Source organism: Miniopterus schreibersii (assembly GCF_964146895.1).
Source record: "Miniopterus schreibersii genome assembly, chromosome: 12".
Lineage (NCBI taxonomy): Eukaryota > Metazoa > Chordata > Mammalia > Chiroptera > Miniopteridae > Miniopterus > Miniopterus schreibersii.
Window position 1 is genome coordinate 26039059 of NC_138112.1, and position 21195 is coordinate 26060253.

The 21195-nt window shown below is 36.5% G+C and overlaps 1 protein-coding gene across 7 annotated transcripts in view; it reads right to left on the reverse strand.

Annotated features, from left to right (window-relative positions):
* TMEM135 (transmembrane protein 135) overlaps positions 1-21195 on the reverse strand; it is a 414783-nt gene that overhangs the window by 225226 nt on the left and 168362 nt on the right. For 6 of the 7 annotated variants that reach the window (XM_081152630.1, XM_081152632.1, XM_081152636.1 and 3 more), the window contains 6 exons: positions 20364-20405; positions 11963-12109; positions 9360-9429; positions 5863-6030; positions 3022-3085; positions 1968-2044 (listed from right to left, as the gene is read on the reverse strand). In XM_081152630.1, the coding sequence (XP_081008756.1) occupies positions 1968-2044; positions 3022-3085; positions 5863-6030; positions 9360-9429; positions 11963-12109; positions 20364-20405 (568 nt within the window). The remainder of the gene's footprint in view (positions 1-1967; positions 2045-3021; positions 3086-5862; positions 6031-9359; positions 9430-11962; positions 12110-20363; positions 20406-21195) is intronic. The other variant, XM_081152635.1, reaches the window with a different exon arrangement.

Below are 21195 nucleotides of genomic sequence, written 5' to 3' on the forward strand. Positions count from 1 at the left end.
TCTGCTACTGTCCTCACACAAGCCACCACCTCCTGCCTGAGGCTGCTTTCCTAGCTTCCAGTCTTGTCTCTAACTCATTCTCTATATAATAGCCAGAATGTTCTCCTTAAAATGTGAATTAAATCATGTTATTTACATGCTTAAAACATTCCAATGGCTTCAAATTGCATGGACTACACTGAGGAAAAAACACTCTCTCTCTCTCTCTCTCTCTCTCTCTCACACACACACACACACACACACACACACACACACACACTTGGATAAAGCAAATGTGTAATTCTCTAAATGTCATTAGGGACACAAATTTTTAGTGAGATAAAATTTTAAAAAATCAAACAATTTAAATAAAATGTATAATGTTAACTCTGAATGGGAAATATCAATATGCCCTTAATTATTTTCTTTCTCTAAAAAGAGAGAGAAGGGGTGGGGGGTAGGGTTCCCTAGCTCTGTTCACTGGAAAAGCCAAGAAACAATGACTAGACTGGGAGCAAAAAAACCTCTAGCACCCCACAGAAGTCTCTATATGCCATTTTCTACCAACAGAAACTAGGGGCTGCTGGAGAAAATGCTGACTGATTGTATATCTGGGGCAGGAAATGTCCCAGATGAGCCTGGCATATCTCATTTTACCACAAAGCAAGAAAGCTATCAAAGATACTGCTATTAGGCCAAAAAGAAACAAGAGTCAACTTTAAGAGGTTCTCACAGCAAAGAAGGGGCATTTGAGCACAATGATTACAGTAAGTTGAAACAATTCAAATATGTTAAAATCCATGACTTCATATGACACTTGGGGGAAAAAACCTCACAGGTCACCTTTGCAGGATGCTAGGGACTAACTTATTCTGAACACTGATAAATAAAGAGAGACAATCAAGCATTTTATTATGACCTTGAGAACAAACTATTTCAGGGTAACCGAATAGTAGAAAAGGGAACTTTCTTTTCAGAAAAATTCCCACTAATAAATGCAGAAAAAATGTTAATATTAGATTATGACCATTTTGTCAGCCTCAGTGAAATAATTCCTGATAATGATCATTAATAGCTGATAAAAAAATTAGGTAAAAGGCTAATGGGGAACTTTACACTGGCTCTAGCACCAGAACCCACTGACCCATCTCAGCACCATGAAAAGGAAAGCAGGCGTTTTCGTCTTCCTGATGTGATGCGACAGGAACCCACACAGTCACGAGGGAGCATTTCTGCAGCATGCCCCCTCCCCTTAAAAAATGGAAACTTAACTTGCTTAAGCCTCTCGATCTTAGTTTACAGGAACCACAGAGTGAAAGAAACATGTTAACACCGCCAGTGAGGAGGCCATTGGCAAAACCCAGAATGCAGAAAACTCCACAGAACTACCTACCTGTATCTCCAAATAGATGGCAAGAGTGAAAAGGAGGGATGGGTAACTTATAAAAGAGACTTCGGGTCCTGATTAAAACAAGGGCATTGCAAAACGACTTCTGTGAGACAATGAGTGAAGATGTAAGTTCTAACTGGATATATGATAATAAAGAATTACTAGGTTTTTCTTAATGTATGATAATGGTATTGTGATTATATTTTGGTGGATTGATTGATTGATTGATTGATTGATTGATTTAAAGGAGTCTTTATCCTGAGTTGTTTATGGATGAAGTGATACTATGTCTGGGATTTGCTTTAAAATAAATCAGTACTTGAGAGGTTGGGATGGTATAGATGAAATGAGATTGGCCAAATGGTTTAACTGTTGAAGCTGTGTAACGGGTGCGTGAGGGTTAATTACATCATTCTTTCTCCATTTGTGTATACTTAAAAATAACACAAAGAAAGAAGACGAAATAAGGAGACTGACTTTGTAAATACTTTTATAGGATTAGAATTCACTTTAAAAATTAGGATATATATTTGTAGCTAAAGCAACTTAAAGGCTGTATACCCTTTGGAACTGCACATGGATAAAAATGTTTGCTTACCTCCACCAATTTGGAAGCTAAATACATGGAAATTGTTGTGCTTTTATAAAACATCATTGATACTCCTGCCAAAAATCCTGAAACAAATAAGGCAAAACTCATCAGTACTTGAGGTATTTCTTCATTATTAAATCATTTGGAAATGTAAATTCACTTAAATAGGAAAGAATTGATTTATAGCACTGCTTTTTGTTACATCAAAATCAAAGGCAGTAATATACTTAATGACATTAAAATGGGTGAGTTCTTATTATCACATTTTTTAATAAAGAAAATTGACCTTCAGAGTTAGGAACACACAGTCCTGATACACACATTACAAGAAACTTCACATTCTAAATTTAACTTTAAAGACAGTGGTGGTCTTGCCAAACAATAATTTTCAAAAATAATATTTAAAGGCTATTGGTATTATTTCTAATTTTAAGTGAAAATAATCATCTATTCTCCTAACAGGTCAATTTATTTTTAGTGCTATCATCACACTTCTTTCCATATCACTGCCTTCATTCTATAAGTGGAAAACCAAGGTGGGAGGAGGCCTGGAATACTAATAGTAGGAAAATTATCAATAAATATGAAAAACTGTCTATCCAACTTAGGTAGTATATATAATGAACTTGCAAAAAAATTTCTTCAGTTTTTATAAAACTATTTACATTTCTAAGAAGTAATAAAATTATTAAAATATATGTCACTTACCAGTGGGGTAAAAATAGAATATTTTAAGAAATCTAATTGCACTTAATATAGTGCCATAATCATTTTTATACTTTAAGACTTCATGTTCTTTTGTGACATATTCCCTAGGATTTCTGGCCTGTAGGAGGGCAGATACCCAAGTCATTATATTTTCAACTCAAAACACCAGATGGCAAGAGTGCCTTGATATGTTAAACTTCACAAATACAAAATGTTTGGACTAGTGCCTCAATAGGGATTCTATTACAGAGAAAAGAAGATACAAAAAAATCAGACAAATTTGGAAACTATTTCTGATTCATTCCTACCAATGATTGATACAATAATAATTCTTTTTTAATCATTGCTTTACCAGCTATAATAGCATGCAGTTCATCATCCAGGTTTCTGACCCAGCGCAGGAAGCAACTAGTACCCTGTATCAAGAATAAAATACAGTGACTTCAGTTGTTTCATTTCTAGAAAAAAAAAATGCATGTAACATCTGTAATGAGTGTGTCACTATTCTGACCTTGGAGGCTAATTGGTGATCTTATCTAAATCAAACCAAATACATGATTGGGATAATTATAAACAATAACCTGTGATAAAGTTACTGTTTTGGATACACTCTGTTAAGAAATTATCCATAATATTTTTATTGTAATGATTTTTCAAAATGAATCCACAGACTACTTTTGCCTACATGTAGAATAGAGGGAATAGCTATCATTCCCACTCTAACAAACAGAAAAAGATGGATAAACTAAATCTGTCAAGCCAGAATTCTAAACCCAGAGATGTTTTTCAGCCTAAAGGTGAAATAAAGACTTTTTCAGATAGGCAAAAGCTGAGAAAAGTCATCACCTCAGACCTGTACTACCAGAAATGTTAAAGGTAGTTCTGCATACAGAAAGAATATGATACTAGATAAAAAATTAGATCTGTAAAAAGAAATGAAGAGCTCTGGGAATGGTAAAATGAAGGCAAATTTTTAACTGCTGCAAAACTGAATTAACTGTCTAAAGCAGTGATCAGAAAACTATGGCTCACTAGCCAAATCTGCCCTGTGATCTGTTTTAATATGGCTCGCAAGCTAAGAATGTTTTTACACTTGTGAATGGATAAAAATAAATACAAAAATTATATTTTGTGATGTAAAAATTATACAAAATTCTAATTACAGTGTGATAAAGTTTTATTAGAATACCACCACGCTCATTCATTTATATATTGTCTATGGCTGTTTTCACACAAAACAGAGGTGAGTAGTTGTGACAGAGATGATATGGTCTGCAAAACTTAACATGTTTATTATCTGGCCCTTAACAGAAAAAGTTTTCTGACTCCTGATCAAAACGAAAATAGTAACAATGTATTGTGGGGTTTATAACGTATGAAAAGATAAATGTATAACACAAAAAAATGGAAAGGAGAAATTAGAATTATAGTGTTGAAATATTCTTACACTATAATGAAGTAGTACAATATTATATGAAAACGTTCATCATAAATGTTAAGGCAATCACTAAATTTTAAAAAGAAGTATAAATAATAAGCCTACAGTGAAGACAGAATAAATACAAAAAAATTAATTTAAAAAACTGAAATATATTTTTAAAAATCCAGGAGATAGCAAGAGAAAAAAGAGAAAAAGGAACAAAATAAAAAATGGAACAAATTCAAAACAAATAGCAAAAAGGTAAATTTAAACCCACCCATAAGAAATAAATGCATTAAGTATAAACAGTCTAAACATACTAATTGAAGAGAGAGAGATTATCAAATTGGAGAAAAGAGAAAGAACCAACTATTTGTGGTCTAAAAGAAACCAACCTTTAAACTGGACAGAAAAATTCAAGTAAAAGGATGGGAACAATATACTATCGAATATAATCAAAAGAAAGTTGGAGTAGTTATATTATTATCAGACACAGGAGACTTCAGAACAGGGATTATTACCAGGGATAAAGAAGAACATTACAAAATGAAAAAAGGGTCAGTTCACCAAGACACAGAAGAAACATGATTTGTTTGTCCTTCCCTTGGTTAAAGGCACTGATAACTTCTTTTAAATTATATACAGTTTTGGAATATACTGTAGGAATATTTTCTGTAAGAGATTTTCTGACTAGTTCTATTTTCCTTAGTTTAATATCACTAGCTTGTATTACCTAAGCAAATAAATAGTAACAGAAATAAACTAAACAAAACAAAAAACAAAAACATGCTCTGAGATATGCGAGATGGCAGAGAATAACCAACATGAGCAAAACGTGTCGGACATGGTCTACCTGTCAACACTTAAGATTTATATGAAGAATAAATACAAGCACTATAAAGTTAGAAATGAAACGGAATGTGAATGTCTACCTTTTATAAGTAAACTTGTACATAAAATGGTCCCTAACCATCTTACCCAAAATAATGCCAAAATTAATTTTTTCCAGCAATAATTTTGAGTTTAACGTGTGTCTATGTGTTTATGCGTAGAGATCACCCTTAGCTATCATGTTTACTTAGAATCTATATTTAAATTTTAGCTGTTTAGTAATGTCTTAGTAATATTATTTACATATTAGTAATTCCCATTAAACCAAAGGCCAATATTTAAAGTTCCTGTGTCGTGAACGATCCCTACATGTGTGTTTAGGCGTGTGCTTACATACATATGGACATATTTACAGGAACATGCAGAAAGGGGAGTAAGATGTTCCCTCTGCCTATCTGAGGGAGTGCAGTAGGAATAGTGAGCAGAAGAGGGAAAGTAAGTCATTGCTTATATATAAGTTACAACAGAAAATCATACTGATTCTACCAAGTGTTGTCATCAGCTAGGAGAGTCTGAAATATGTTTAAATTAAAACCAGGCAGTAAGTATAATTAAGAAAAACAATAGACCATGTGTATTAATATCGCTTTTGCTGTTAGAAATAGGAGAAAGTTTGTATTTTCTCAGTGTCTGTTATTGAAAAAAAGAATGTAAGTTGAAAATCTTTAATATTATATATAAACGCAAGTATGTCTGTACTTTCAAGCATATTAAAAGAAGAAATTTCCCCTGCTTTAATTCCCAATATATTATATACGTACAACAATGCTACAGAAAGAAGCATTTTAAAAAGTGATAGATGAGTTAAGGCCACAGGTGCACATTCTAACAATAGCCATGTTAGTTATTTCCCATTCTTCTTTCCTCCTTGGGAAGCCTTACCTTGTATATACTAACAAAAGAGCCCAGAAAAGCTCCAAGCTGAAAATTTTCTTTATTGTAGAAGAGAGAAAGTAGCCGGGATGGCTGTGTAAACAGGTGCCTAAAGGCAGAGGGAATTCGGAGGCAGCACTGGATCAGGTATCCCACACTAAACATTCTGATGAAACCCTAGAGAAAATTGGGAGGAAATTCTGATTTACAACCAAATTTTGAAGTCAGATATAAATTTTACTGTCTCAGAATCAAAACAGGATTCAAAAAAATTAACACAAGGATATATCACAGTCATTTTCAAAATTAAATCTTAAAACATCAATTTTAAAACAGTTAGCTTAAAAATAGGGGTAAAACCTGCAGTAAATATATTTTCCTTGATTTACAAACACTTAAAAAGTTTCACAAGCACTGGCTAAGCTTGTCTATACACAAAAATTGACATTTTGTTGACAATAACCAGGATTTGTAATTCCTAAACCACATCTGAATTTTAGAAACAAAAGCACTGAAATTCAAAAAAATAATACTTAACAAAGCCAAATCCTTTTGGCAACTCCTCTTACTCAACAGTATGAGTAGAGATTCTTCTGACAGAAAGATAATTTTATTATTTGTTTAAGACCTTTGGTATCAACTTTTTAAATGATCAGGTTAAAAGACTTGCCCAGGAAGAGAAATAATTATATCTAGGTTTTTATTTCTCTAGGAAGTGGTAGCTCTGAGGTACACGCAACAAAAACAAAGAAAGCAAATCTGCTACAAATCCCCATTTCTCCATGTTACCTGCAACTATTTATATATAGTGCAGGTGGGAACAGAGAGGGTGGTTAGTGTTGGGCAATTCCATTTCAGTGTTTAGGAAAATGACGTTTAGATACTTAATACTTGAGAGACTGAAAAATGCCAATTAGCACAAAAGTCATCAAAAAGAATAGTTATTTTATACATGATTCAACCAATATATTGGAATACTGGTCTCCCATTCACCTCTCACCCCCAGTGAAATGGGAAAATGTCTACACTCTTAGCCGTGTTTGCCTGCTAAGTTCCAGAGGTCAGGTTTGTATCTTCCAGACAGAAGCCTTCTATTTTAGAAAAAAATGAATCACTATGAAGAGACATTCATTAGTTTACCTGAAACTATTTAATACCTGGTTTAAAAATGGAAATTAAATTGTCCAATCAGTTAGTATAAATTACTATGCGTTTGCTTAACTGAAGCTGCCTAGGATTAGTTTAAAGCATGCAATGTTCACACCTCTGTCTTTCCACTGATAATCTTATAACAGTAATCTAAAGATTCAAGGACCACACTCGTGCTCAGTCTTTCCATGCGGGTCTCCGGAGGTCATTCGGCCCTCCATCCACGCACCCTTCCCTGTACTCAGGAAATATTCCCGGATGTCTCTCGCGCGCTGAGCACTGCACTAGATGCTGGGGGAAGCGGCAAAGAGGGTGCAAAGCTCTTGCCTGCGCGGAGGCCTTCACGCTCATTAGAGGAAGAGAAAATAAATAAGCAAACACATAAACAAAAATGTGACAGGCTACAGTAAGTGTTCTAAAAGCAGGGCTCTAGGAGAGAATTTAACAGGGCAACTTAGACTGAGTGGGAAGCCGAGGCTACTGGGGATGTGGCATTTACACAGACACAGAAGAGAAGGGCCTAACGTGAGATCATCTCAGGTAGCTTGGGCAGAAAGCACAAAGCCAAAAATGAGGCTGGCAGGTATGAAAAAGCAACGGAAAGTTAGTGTGAATGGAATACAGTGAGCCGAGAGGAATGCAATTCATACGATTATTCACTCAGGACATGATTTAACCCGTGGCGCAGCTGAGTCCTTGGAATAATGAGGTGCTTGTCAGAGCATTTCACTGCATTCGTGGTGTACCTGCCTCACCCACAGGTCTCTACATTTTACATTCATGGACCAAATACTCCAACGTATACATAAATTACCAAGTTTATAGCAGTGTTACACATTTGAAAGGAAGACTACATTTTTTTCATTACTTAGTACTTCGCAATAACTGTCTCATGTAATTTTTTAAATATCACCTCGCCTCTTCCCAAACTTCCTCAAGTACTTCTGATTTAATCAGTACTCCTCTTGGTTCCCCTCCTGCAGCCTCCCCTTGAAACAGAACGATGTCCAGTTGGAGGGATATTCAATAACTCTGGGAACCGGCAGGCTCTGAGGCTGCCAGCAACTATGCTTTCCTCCTTTTTTGCCATTTTAAAAGTGGGGCAGGAAATCAGACTTGGAAGGAGTGTATCAGAAACTATTGCACAGCTGAAAAAATACTCTACTGCTTTTAGCCCTGGTCATCTTTGGGGACTCCAAGGGTAAACTGTTGTCTTGGGCGAACGCCACCATCAGCACTAGGCCACAGGCACACCCATTCGGGAGCACTGATGGATCCAGTCCCTGCCATCTAGAGTGACCGTCAGGAGACTGTCCTTGGGGGTATTGTACAACTCTGCTCTTAGCATCAACTGAGTGGGCACTAGATGCTATGAGAAAGAACACAAGCTTTTAAAGCACCAGAATTGCTAGAGTACCATCCAAAACTGAAGAACTTGCAGTAGCAGGTGGTACCATCTGTGCCAGACTAATTGCAATACAGATAACTTCCTTCCCAGAGCTGGTGGTGACGGGGGTGGGAGACGGCAGGCATGGGGGGGGGGGTAGGGAGAGACTCACTAGGACACCAACACATCAGGGAGTAAGGAATTTATGCCAGTGGGCACAGCTAGCTCTCTTAATGTAGAGCAACTGTGGACATGCTCCGGTTACTCCCTAAAAAATTTAACAGCTTTACAAGCCTAAAACCAAGCGCCACTGTACCAGACTGTGCAGTGTGTGTGTGACTGCTGATCCACTAGCACACAGCACAGTCCAGGGGCCCTGTTCTAGGATGTATTCTAATGAGGATACATCGCAAAGTACAAAACTCAATGACTGTCTTTTTTGTTGTTGCGTCACCCTCTCTTCTACTTTGTAAATTTTACACTAATTTTTAAATAAGCACATTTTTAAATTATTTAACTAAAGATCTGATAAGTGAATATCAAGCTAAATTGTCACCTGTATCTCACAAGTGTCTCATTCTTCAAGTCAAATGCAAAGAATGACAGCAATTATCATCAACTTTTCCATTTACTTTGTAATCGTTTTTTTTGGGGGGGGGTTCTTTTTAAAAATATATCTTTATTGATTTCAGAGACAGAGGAAGGGAGAGGGAGAGAGAGAGAGAGAAACATCAGTGATGAGAGAGTCACTGATTGGCTGCCTCCTGCACGCCCCCGACTGGGGATCGAGCCAGCAACCTGGGCATGTGCCCTGTGCCCTGACCGGGAATTGAACTGTGATCTCCTGGGTCCTAGGTCGATGATCAACTGCTAAGCCATGCCCAGCCGGGCTGTAATTATGTTTTAATAAATAAGTTATTTCTATACATATGGCCCGTGGGTAATAAAGTAGATACTTTTATACACTTACTTTAATGCAATAAGAGATGCAATTATCTTCATAGTGTTTGCAACATCTATGCCTTGGTCCATGCTTACATCTGAAATTAAAGCAAAAACTTAATTATAATTAAAGTGTGTGTGTAGGTCTGATTAAACCTCTCCAATAAGAAAAGCGGAGAACATTACCTGCTTGCTTCTAAACCCGTGCATCTTTTGGTTTCTTAGGACATACCAAAGCAAAGATAACAGATTTTTTTCTTTGCTGCTCACCATTTGACACATTGTATAAAATATGTGACTGTAGTCAAAACACTTTAATGTGGAACAGAAAAACCACAGTGGTAAATATCTGTGACTAAATATTAAAAATATGTGTATATATATATGTGTGTGTGTGTGTGTGTGTGTATGTACATATGTGTGTGTGTGTGTGTGTGTGTGTGTGTGTGTGTGTGTGTGTGTGTGTGTGTGTATCTCTGCACTCTGCCAAGTCTTTTGGAAGCTTTAAATCACTTGCTGTAGAGAAAAATGGCCATAAATCATCCATGGAGTCCATACTTGAGCAAAAATCCTAATGAGAGTCTGTTCAGGTTACAGAAATTTATACTTAATTATATTCGAGAGAAAACATCTGGAAAAGAAACATGATACAGTATTGGAATTCAAAATTCAGTTTTTAAAATAAATATAGATATAGATCATGGGAGAATTCAAAAGTAGGTTGTGATTTAACTGTAAAGCACTTAGTCCTCAAGTGTTTAATAAACATTTCTGCTGGGAGGACTACTGTTCAAGACACACTTGTTATAATTATTTGGTGTGCAGACTCCAGCACCATTTATTTACTCTGGGCATAAAAAAGTAAGTAAAACATCTAACATGGGTTTAGCTGTCCCCTTTCTCTTTGAAGAGGAGTCTTTATAACTCTTTCAGACTGTGGTTAATTAATTAGCTTCATGGTTGGAACACATTAACTCTTTCCTGCTTATAACAATTACTTGTAGACTGATGTTCCAGCTCCACATCTCTCTAATTCCATTTGCAAGACCTTTCCCGAAATCCAATTCTGCACTGCAGCTGGAATACACAGGCAGACTTTTCTACTCAAAGGTGACAGCAATAGTTCATATCGACCACAGCCCTTATATCATTAGGATGATATAACATATCTGGTCATGTGAAGTTGCTGGGTGATTAAAGCTGGCGGCCCGAAAAGCCGTGAATCGGAGAACTGACTTATGTAAACCATCTCTCTTCAAACACCTAAGTGCCCTGTCCAAAGACATTTATTTCTCAGTCATTGCTACCAGAACTACACAGAAATTATTAAACTCTCTTTGTTAGTGAAGTTAAACTGATACCAACTATACTGTCATTTACTGTCCTTACGTGCTCATTAAAATGGCTCCCTAAGTCCAGGACTGCCCATCTCCTGTATCACCTGCTTTGCTCCCGTACTATCCTGCATCTGCTTTCACCCCAGCGGACTCCCTGAGGCTACTTGACAAGTTCTGCCGTGGCCTGATCAGTTTTGATACCACGGCATCATTTACCCACAGAATACGTTCTCTGCATTCCCCTGTGGCGCTTGCTGACATGACACCCATTAAAAGGGAACCCCTCCCCCTTCTCTCCACTAAGGTAAGGTAACCCATAACTATTCTGAACCTGCTCAATAAGATCACTACCACAATTATTCCTGCCATCTACTATTCCCGTCTTTCCTCTTAGCTTCTGTATGTGGTGTAAGCCAAAATGAAGAGAACGTCTTTAAATTCAGTAAAAATTTTGAGCACCTATACTCTGTGCTCATGTATGTGAAGCAAGTCCTATGTTATTTCATTTAACACACACAACACTCCTTAATAGAGATTATTAACCCTGGTTAACCAATGAGGACTTTGGGATATGAGTGGTTAAATCCAAGTCACAAAGCCAGCAGGGGCAAAATGAGAGTCAAACCCAGGTCTTCTGATTCCCTAAAGGGCCTCGGATTCCCACAGCTGACCCCCTAACCTTCTATACTGCCTGCTCAGGCCATATGCTCTAAAGCCTCACTACCAAGATTATTCTAATCAGCTGACCTAACTTTAAGCCATTAAATTAATTTTCTTAAATAACTATACTTGAAATACAAATAAAGGCTGACTTGTATGAAATATAGAATTCTTTGTATAGTATACAAATAAAGATTTTACTTCCAAAGCCCTAAAAATTTCCACTCTTGCAAAATATCCTTTACTTAAGGTCTACTCATTATTCCTGCATCCTCTTGATTCTCCCTCAGAACTCATCTGTCTTCCTTCCACACCTGGCATATTCGATCAGCACGTATGAATCGTTCCTGAAGTTCCCCATTCTAACCTCCTGCAACTTTGCCTAGTTTGCAATAGAAAAGTGTTTCAATTTCATGTATACCTATTGTAAAGGCATAAGATGGTCAACAGTCCTGCCAGAAATAATAAATAATATTCACTTGCCATCATATGCCTTTTATAAAATTCTGCACAATTTCTGGTAAAGAATATATATATTATCATCTGAAAAACAAACACAAAAATATCTTGGCATTGTACAAATATCATATAAAACACGACAAAGTGTGACAAAGTATGAAGATACAGAACTCACATTGAATCCACAAGCTTCCTGACTAGAGCAATTATATTCATGCCTCCTGATTTCTCCTCCTGTTTCTCTGCCTTTTGTTCCACTTTTGCATACGCTGTCTCTGGTGAGTAAGAATGTGTGGGAATTTCTTCCTTCCCCACAATGAACCTAAAGAGAAAAGCACAATGTGCAGCATTTTTCACAGTTAAAAAAAAAAGTCAATGAGAAAAATAAACTGATTTTGTTATACATATAAAAAAAAAACTTTGGAAAGTACCTTATCATTTGAAATATTTTCTACAATTTATATAAAATCTAATCACCATTTAAAAAATAGTCCTTTGAAATCTAAATACTCAAAAATGTTAACAGTCATTTGTTTGACAGTGCAGGTTTTTAAAATTGTATTAACCAAGTAAAATATAGCACAGCACTTTTACAAAGCACCCTTTTAAATTAAGTCACCACTTTTAAAAGTATTATGAACTATTAACTTACATCTACTAGTTAGAGACAAAAATTCATTTTTTTCTCTAAAACCTATTAGTTACAATTGACTGTGTTTCTCATTTTTTTACTGGAAATTTATATCGAATGTCACTATAAACAGCTGCAGTGCCACATAAGGTCATCTATAGGCACACGAAAAAATAGAGGAAACTAAAGAATGAGAATCAGAAAATGGTTACGATTCCATGTATCCTCACATCATTTCATGAGAAAATCTTAAATTCGACGTTATTCCAATCTACTTATTCCCTTTCGGAAAAAACAAGTGAAGACACCATTCCTGTTTCATTAAAACTGGACAATATTTTTCCAAAGTCCCAATGCAAAAAAAAAAGTTACCACCATTAGATATCACTCAGTCAGTATCCTTTACTGAAGTTTTCATTTTTGCTGTGTACACCTTCATGTGTAAGTCATTGCTCTTATAAACAACAACTAAGCTTTCTTAAGGGAACTCTACCTGATGAATTTTCAGAAAATATCATAAAATATAGATAAAATAGGGGATCAATAATACTCCACTATAATTCTGGAGCATGGGACCTTTGACAGATAAGGTAAGAAAATGTAAACACTTGTAAAAGACAGAAATAAAAAGTTGTTCCTATCAACAAGTGCAATCCATCCCGTCAGACAAACTTGGCAAAAAATCTAGCTTATCCAATTGTACGGTGTGTGCAATGAGATTGTCTGTCACCACAAAGCAACTGTGCATCCTTAGTAACTGTGAGTCCAAACGAATCTGGTTCTTAATCATGGGTGTGCATGGAGAGTTTAAGATCTGTACTACTGTTCTTTATAAACAAGACAAAATTATGCTAGAGTAGATACAGTAATACCTCTCGCACATTTCATAAGACTGCTGATATTTTGTCCAGGACTGACCATCTTAGATTAGAAGTCACTTCCTTGGAGATGCTCCCCCTGACCCAAACTGGAGTTAACAATCCTTCCTTTGTGTTCTCATAGCCCAATGAACCCCAGTTCTGAAGCATCTTTATAGTAGGTTACATCCCCCCAAACGGTGAGGTCTTTTAGATTATGTTTATCTTCCTTGCTATTATATCCTGGTGCAAAACATACTGTCTGACATATAGCAAATATTTAGTTAATGCACACTGATTGACTAAATAAAGTAATAACTAGAACTTTCTGAGCATTTACTACATGACAGGCACAGTACTGAGCCTGTTACAAATATTAAATCACTAAATCCTCATAGCAACACTATGAAGTAGGTACCATAATTTCCATGAGACTTAGCATGAAAAAGTATCATATCTACAGCCAATAATATCAGTATTTATTTCAACCTAGAACTGTGTGACTCTAAAGCCTGGGTTCTTAATGGCCAAACTATGACACTTTGATGTTTTAACTACGGTGAAGAAGGCTTGGTGTGCCTTCAGACTTCCACAGGGCTCTTCCCCCAGGATTCCATCCCTGACTCTATCTAGAATTAGTAATCATTTTTTCCCAGAATAATTTTCTACAATACAGAGAACAATTAAATAGACCAAATCTGCCTGTTGTTATATGAGGATTTGAAGAAGAGACACAAAAATATCTGATGCATTTTGAGTATTAGCAAGGATGCTGGGAGTCTAAGGAGAGAGGTAGGAAGAAACAAAGGCAAAGTTTTCCCTTTAGGAAAACCAACTTTTTTGGCTGTTACCAAATTTCAGTTTAACATAGAATCATTTATAGCCAATGCAACAACAAAAAGTTATTTTCTAAAAAGTTTCATGATCTTTTAATGAAAAATATAATATGAAGAACTTACTGCTGTATATTATGACTTAGTTATTGTTACCATAGTTTCCACAACCAAATATATTCTTAACCACACAATGGACTCAATTTGTTCCCTCCCAAACCAGTTTCTTTGCATGTATTCTGATTTTCTATTAATAGCACCTTTTCCCAAGCACTTAGGTTTTCAATACTGGGCTGGTATTGAGGGGTGGAAGAAAAGAAAAAATGAAAAATATCAGTCATTAGGTCTTCATTATTTTCCACTACAAGTCTCAATTTTTCCTCTTTCTCGTTAACTATCCGTTTTCACCCAAATCCCAGTCCCTATCATTTTATCTTTGTTCCTTCTGATTTTCTCTTTTTTAATGTCCCAAATACTGTGGCCAGACTGATCTTTCTGAAACACTGTTAATTACCCTGCTCAAAAACATTCAGTGACTCCCTACTGCTCATCTTATCAAATCCAAGTCTGTCTTACATTCTTTTCTCGGTCTTCGGTAATCTGCCTATCATAAAATATATGTTTATATTTTCTAATATAAACTTTCCATACCAATTAAGGTGATTTTCCCATTTTCTCCTCACCTTTCTTGTTTTCATTTTTCATGCTTTTGTTAACATTATTCACTTTCACCCATCTGCTCTACTTCCTCCCTTACAGTTATCTAAAACTATTCTTCAAGTAAAGTTTAAGACTTATCACCTACAAGAATGACAACGCACTTTCAGGCAATATGGTGTAGCAGGCAAACACTGTGCTCACCTCCTCCCATGAGTACATCAAAATTACAACTATTTCATAGAACAACCATCACTGAGAACCACTTGAAGACGAGCTGAACAGAAGCACTATAAAGATGTAAAGACGAAGCCATGACAGGCAGGTTGGAGGGGTAGAGATATGGAACAGTAGGTCCTACTCTCATGGTGTGGTGATTAAGATTCAGGAGGAATAGCTCAGCAGCGGAGTACATCCCGAGGAATGAGGAGTCCTGGCCCCAGCCCAGAGCAACACTGCTAAGGAGAATTATCCCTGTAATATTTGGCTGTGAAAACCAGTAGGGATTGCATCTGAGTGAGACTAAGGGATGCTGGAGTCTCCTGAGGGGCATGCACAGACTCCCTCATCGTGGACTTGTGCACTCTTGGCTCCGGTGCAGGGGCAGCAGCTCAAAGAATACCAGGGACATACAGGGAAGAACTGAATTGACTGGCTTCATGGAAAGGACTGGATGGACAGGGGTCTGGGTGGCTCTCTCCAGAGACCAAATGCTGGCAGGTGCCATTTCTTTGTTGAGTGTGTACCCCACCCAACCAGCAGGTACAGGCAGGATCCAAACCTGAACTCTCCATTAACTTGGTGAACAACATTTGCCCTGCCCTGGTGATTCCCTGAGACTGCACCCTACCCAAATCTTGTACCTGACCCAAGCTGCTTCCAGAGGCTTTTCCACATAAACAGCCTACTTCAGCTCCATTGCAGACTCTCGTAAGATCTCTCAAAGGTTCACAAAACCCAAACAAGAAGTGGCTGGGTTTGGTGTGTCCTGCACCTCTTGCTAGGCAACCCCGAGCCCACCATAAGGGGTAACTGGTCTCAATATACCTTGGACTATACTAGAACCTCTTCCAAGAGCCTCCAGAATCAACAAACCTGGTGGCCAGCTTCAAAATTACACCAGAGCAGCACCCAACCAGGTCCATAAACAACATACCCAAAGGGCAGACTTGGCTGGCACCAGAAGCCCACTGACATCCCGGTAGAAATCAAGGCTCAACTACAGCAGAAGAACACACACAGTATACACAAGAGACACACCTGAACCGCCTGGCTGAGGTGAACAAGGATACTGCACCATTGAGCCTCACAGAAGGCCTACTACATAAGGCCACTCTGCCAAGACTGGGAGACATAGCAGCTCTACCTAATACATAGAAACAAATACAGGGAGTCATCCAAAATGTGGGGACAAAGAAACATGTCCCAAATTAAAGAACAGAACAGGAGAAAAGCTCCAGAAAAAGAACAAAACAAAATGGAGACAAGCAATCTACCAGATGTAAAACACTGGTTATAATGCTCAAGGAACTTAGGGAGAAAATAGATGAGCTCAGCGAGAATATCAACAAATAGATAGGAAACATAAAAAAGAATCAGTCAGAAATGCAGAATACAATAAAATCAAGAATACATTAGAGGGAACCAGAAGCATATTAGATGAAGGAGATGATCAAATGAGCAATCTAGAAGATAAGGTAGCAAAAAACATTCCATAAGAACAGCACAAAGAAAAAAAATAAGGATACTTTAAGGGACCCTTGTGACAACATTAAGCATACCAACATTCACATCATAGGGGACCCAGAAGATGAAAAGAGAGAGCAAGGGATGGAAACCCTTTTTGAAGAAATAATGACTGAAAACTTCCCTGACGTGGCAGTGGAAATGGACATACAAATCCAGAAAGCACAGAGAGTCACAAATATGATGAACCCAAAGAGGCCCATACCAAGACACATCATAATTAAAATACCAAAAGTTAACAACAAAGAGAGGCTCTTAAAAGTAGCAAGAGAAAAGTAAGTAGTTATGTATAAGACAGCTCCCACAGGACTGTGAACTGATTTCTCAACAGAATCTCTGCAGGCCAGACGACATTGGCAGGAAATAGTCAAAGTAATAAAAAGCAATGACCAACAAACCAAGATTACTACACTTAGCAAGACTATCATTTAGAATCGAAGGAGAGATAAAGAGCTTCCCAGACAAGAAAAAGCTAATGGAGTTCATCACCACTAAACCAGTAGTACAGAAAAATGTTAAGGGTACTTCTTTAAGCAGAAAAGATCAAAACTATGAGTAAGAAAATATAAGAAAAAAATTCTCACAAGGCTAAACAGTAAAAGCAGTGGATCAACTAACTATAAACCTAGTACAAAGGTTAAAAGGCAAAAGTAGAAAGATGTTGTATAATTACAACAATAAGTAAAAACAATGACAAAAATATAAATGTGGAGGGAGTAAGTAAAGACTGTAGTGATTTTAGAATGTGTTCAAACTTAAGTGTTATCAACTTAAAGTAGCCAGCTATCAATATAGTTTGGTATATATGAAGCACATGGTAACCACAAATGAAAACTCTACACGAAATAAAGAGAACAGAATCCAAATATGACAGTAAAGAAAGTCAACAACATACAAGAGAAGAAAGCAAAAGAATAAGAAAGGAACAAAGAAATACAAAAACAATCATAAAATAATACCTATCAATAATCACTTTAAATGTAAATGGCTAATAGCCAAAGTAATCTTGAGAAAGAACAAACTTGGAGGTACGCTACCTGATATCAAACTATACTACAAGGTTATAGTAATCAAAAGAGCATGACTGGCATAAACACAGACACACAGATGAATGAAACAGAATAGAGGACTCAAAAATAAACCAAAGTCTATACGGTCAATTAATCTATGATAAAGGAGGCAAGAATATACAATGGAGGTAAAGACAGTATCTTCAATAACGGATGTTCGGAAAGCTGGACAGAAACATGCAAAAAAAGAAAGAAAAAAGAAACTGGATCACTTTCTTACACCACATACAAGAATAAACTCAAAATGGATTAAATAATTAAATTAAAGACCCAAAACCATAAAACTCCTAGAAAAACACATAGGCAGTAGGCTCTCTGACATCACTCTTAGTAATATTTTTTTGTATATATCTCCTCAGGCAAGGAAACCAAAAGGCAAAAAAGAAACAAATGGCACTACATCAAACTAAAGAGTTTTTGTACAGGGAAGGAAACCATCAACAAAACGAAAAGACAGCCTGGCCGGCATGGCCCAGTGGTTGAGCATCGACCTATGATCCAGGAGATCGTGATTCGATTCCCAGTCAGGCACATGCTCGATCCCCAGTGTGGGGTATGCAACAGGCAGCCAACCAATGACTCATCATTGATGTTTCTCTCTCTCTCTCTTCCTCTCCCTTCTTCTCTCTGAAATCAATATATTTATATTAAAAAAACAAAAACAAAAGACAATCTATTGAATGGGAGAAGATATTTGCCAATAATACACCCAACACGTGGCTAATATCCAAAATATATAAGGAACTCATACAACTTGACACCAAAAAAAAAACCTGATTTAAAAATGGGCAGAAGACCTGAATAGACATTTCTCCAAATAGGAGATATAATTGTCCAAAAGATATATAAAAAGATGGTCAATGTCACTAATCATCAGAGAAATGCAAATTAAAATCACAATGAGATATCACTTCACACTTGTCAGAATGGCGACCATCAACAAACCAACAAACAAGTGCTGGTGAGGATGTGGAGAAAAGGGAACCCTCATGCACTGTTGGTGGGATTGCAAATTGGTGCAGCCACCACGCAAAACAGTACAGAGGGTCCTCAAAAAATTAAAAGTAGAACTACCATATGACTCAGTAAATCCACTTCCCGGGATTTACCTGAAGAAATCCAAAACACTAATTTAAAAAATTATATGCACCCCTATGTTCACTGCAGCATTATTTACAATAGCCAAGATATTGAAGCAACCTAAGTGCACATTGACAGACAAATGGACAAAGATGTAGTGTGTGTGTGTGTGTGTGTGTATACACACACACAGGATGTCCCCAAAAATGTATACACAATTTAACAGCTGATAGCTCAATTTTGAAAATGAAATGTATTTTAATAAACACTGCCTTTATAATTGTTCAAAGTGTGTGTATACATTTTTGGGACACCCTATATACAATAAATATTACTCAGCCAAAAATATATATACGTATTACTCAGCCATTTAAAAAAAAGAAATCTTGCCATGTGCGACAACATGGATGGACCTGGAGGGTATTATGCTAAGTGAAATAAGTGAGACAGAGAAAGACAAGTACCATATGATTTCACTTACATGTAAAATCTAAAAAACGAGTAAACATAACAAACAAATTCGTAGATAATGAGAACAAACTGACAATTGCCAGATGGGAGGGGAATTGGGGGATGGGTGAGAAAGGTGAAGGGATCAACATGTGCATATTGCCAGTTATACAAATAGTCACCAGGAGGTAGAGTACACCATAGGAATATAGTCAATAATGTTGTAATAACTATGTATGGCGTCAGATGAGTATTAGACTTAGTTAGGTGATCACATCGTAAGTTATATAAGTATCTAAATCATTACGTTGTACATCTGAAACTAATATATGTCAACTGTAATTGATAAATTTTTTAAAAATTTAAATAACAGCAGCCAATGTTTTGACACTATGTGCCATGCACAGAATTCTAAATACACTTCATACATTAACTCATTTGACCCTCAAAATAACCTTATGAGACAATCATATAAAGGCTTCTCCTAGTACTGAGGCCCACCCCACTGTTTCCCTCCAATAGCAGTAAATACCACGCTAGTAATCTTCACTAAACATTTCCTATACGTACTTTGGAGAAGAAAATAGGCAACATTTATGACATAAATTGGAAGAGCACTGGGTTTGGAGTCAGTATATATAGTCATTGCGTAATGTTAAATTAAATTAGTCAAACATTCTAAGCCTCAGATTTTCATCATGTCACATGGGCATAAAAACCCACCTCACAAAATGTTTGTGAAAATTTAGTTTCCTAATCTATAGGAAAGTGTTTGTGAACTATAAAATACAATGCTAATATTAACCGACATTTCCACAGTATCTACCATGTGCCAATGACTGGTAAGAGATGGGCTATGAGGTATCTGACAAAGCATGAATCCTGCCCTAAAGAAGCCCATAATCTGGGACCACACCATTAAGTACTTAATATTCCAAAAATTGTTCATGTGTAGCTTTGTCTGTTTAAGCCACCTGAGGAGAGAGTTCTGGTACTTATTTTCTAATACCCTATGGTATAAGGAACATAATAGGTCCCAAAGTAGATGCTAATTGATTATTTAGGAAGGAAAAAATCCAATAAATATTCTTTTAATGAAATATTCACAAAGTCACTTTTGTGACTTCTAAAATTACTTTCAACTCAAAAACTTAGTCAATAAATATTATAATTATATATAATGATATTACTTTATAAAAGAAGTTAACTCGTAAATTCTCTTGACATAAAGTAAATAAAATATGCTACTCACCTAAGTGCTGAGAATGTAAATCCTTTCAAACCATCTTTGGACCTAAAACAATAAAAATTTACAATGATTAAATAACATGTTTTGAGATATAAAGTAGTATATTAAATAGCTATTAAAATTTTTCTGAAAAATGATTATTGTTTAAAGGTGAAACTCTTTTAGGACAACAATCAGAGCAGCACGAATGGTCAAACAAACAACAGTGAAGCAAGCCATCTTACACAAAATCATTAAAATGATAATGTTTTCCTACGTCATATTGATATAACTTGAGGCTCAACTCTCAGAGTTGCAGGTTGAAGAGGGATTTAAATAAATCTTCTAAGGCCTCCATGTGGACTTGAAAGGAAGGCTGGGAGTGGAGCACTCTTCATTCTACCCAATCCATGGGGGGGCAATTTGTTTTGAAGTAAAAGGACACATACACCTGCTGGGTATTATGTATAGGTCAATTCAAGGTCCTGACTTCTCCCTACTTATTAATTCAATGAATGCAGAGCAATGTAGAGTTGGCAGGCACAAAAAAGCATCAAGTTTAGTTCAACAGTTTTAACTTCTGAGGAAGCCAATCAGATAACATAGCAAGGGGAACAGGATAGGGGTGGGAGGAGAGCTCAGGGAAAGGATTCCAAATAATATTTACTGAGTGCTTCCTGTTGCTGGGCATTGTTTGGGACCTTTTATATGTGTTGCCCTCATTTAATTATATCACAACTCTATGAATAGTTCTTTCTCTATTCCACAGCTGTGCAGAAGTGTCCCCAAAATGCAGCAACTTCCCAGATGTAACAAAATAAACAGTAGTCAGAATTCGGGGGGGAAAAAATGTTCA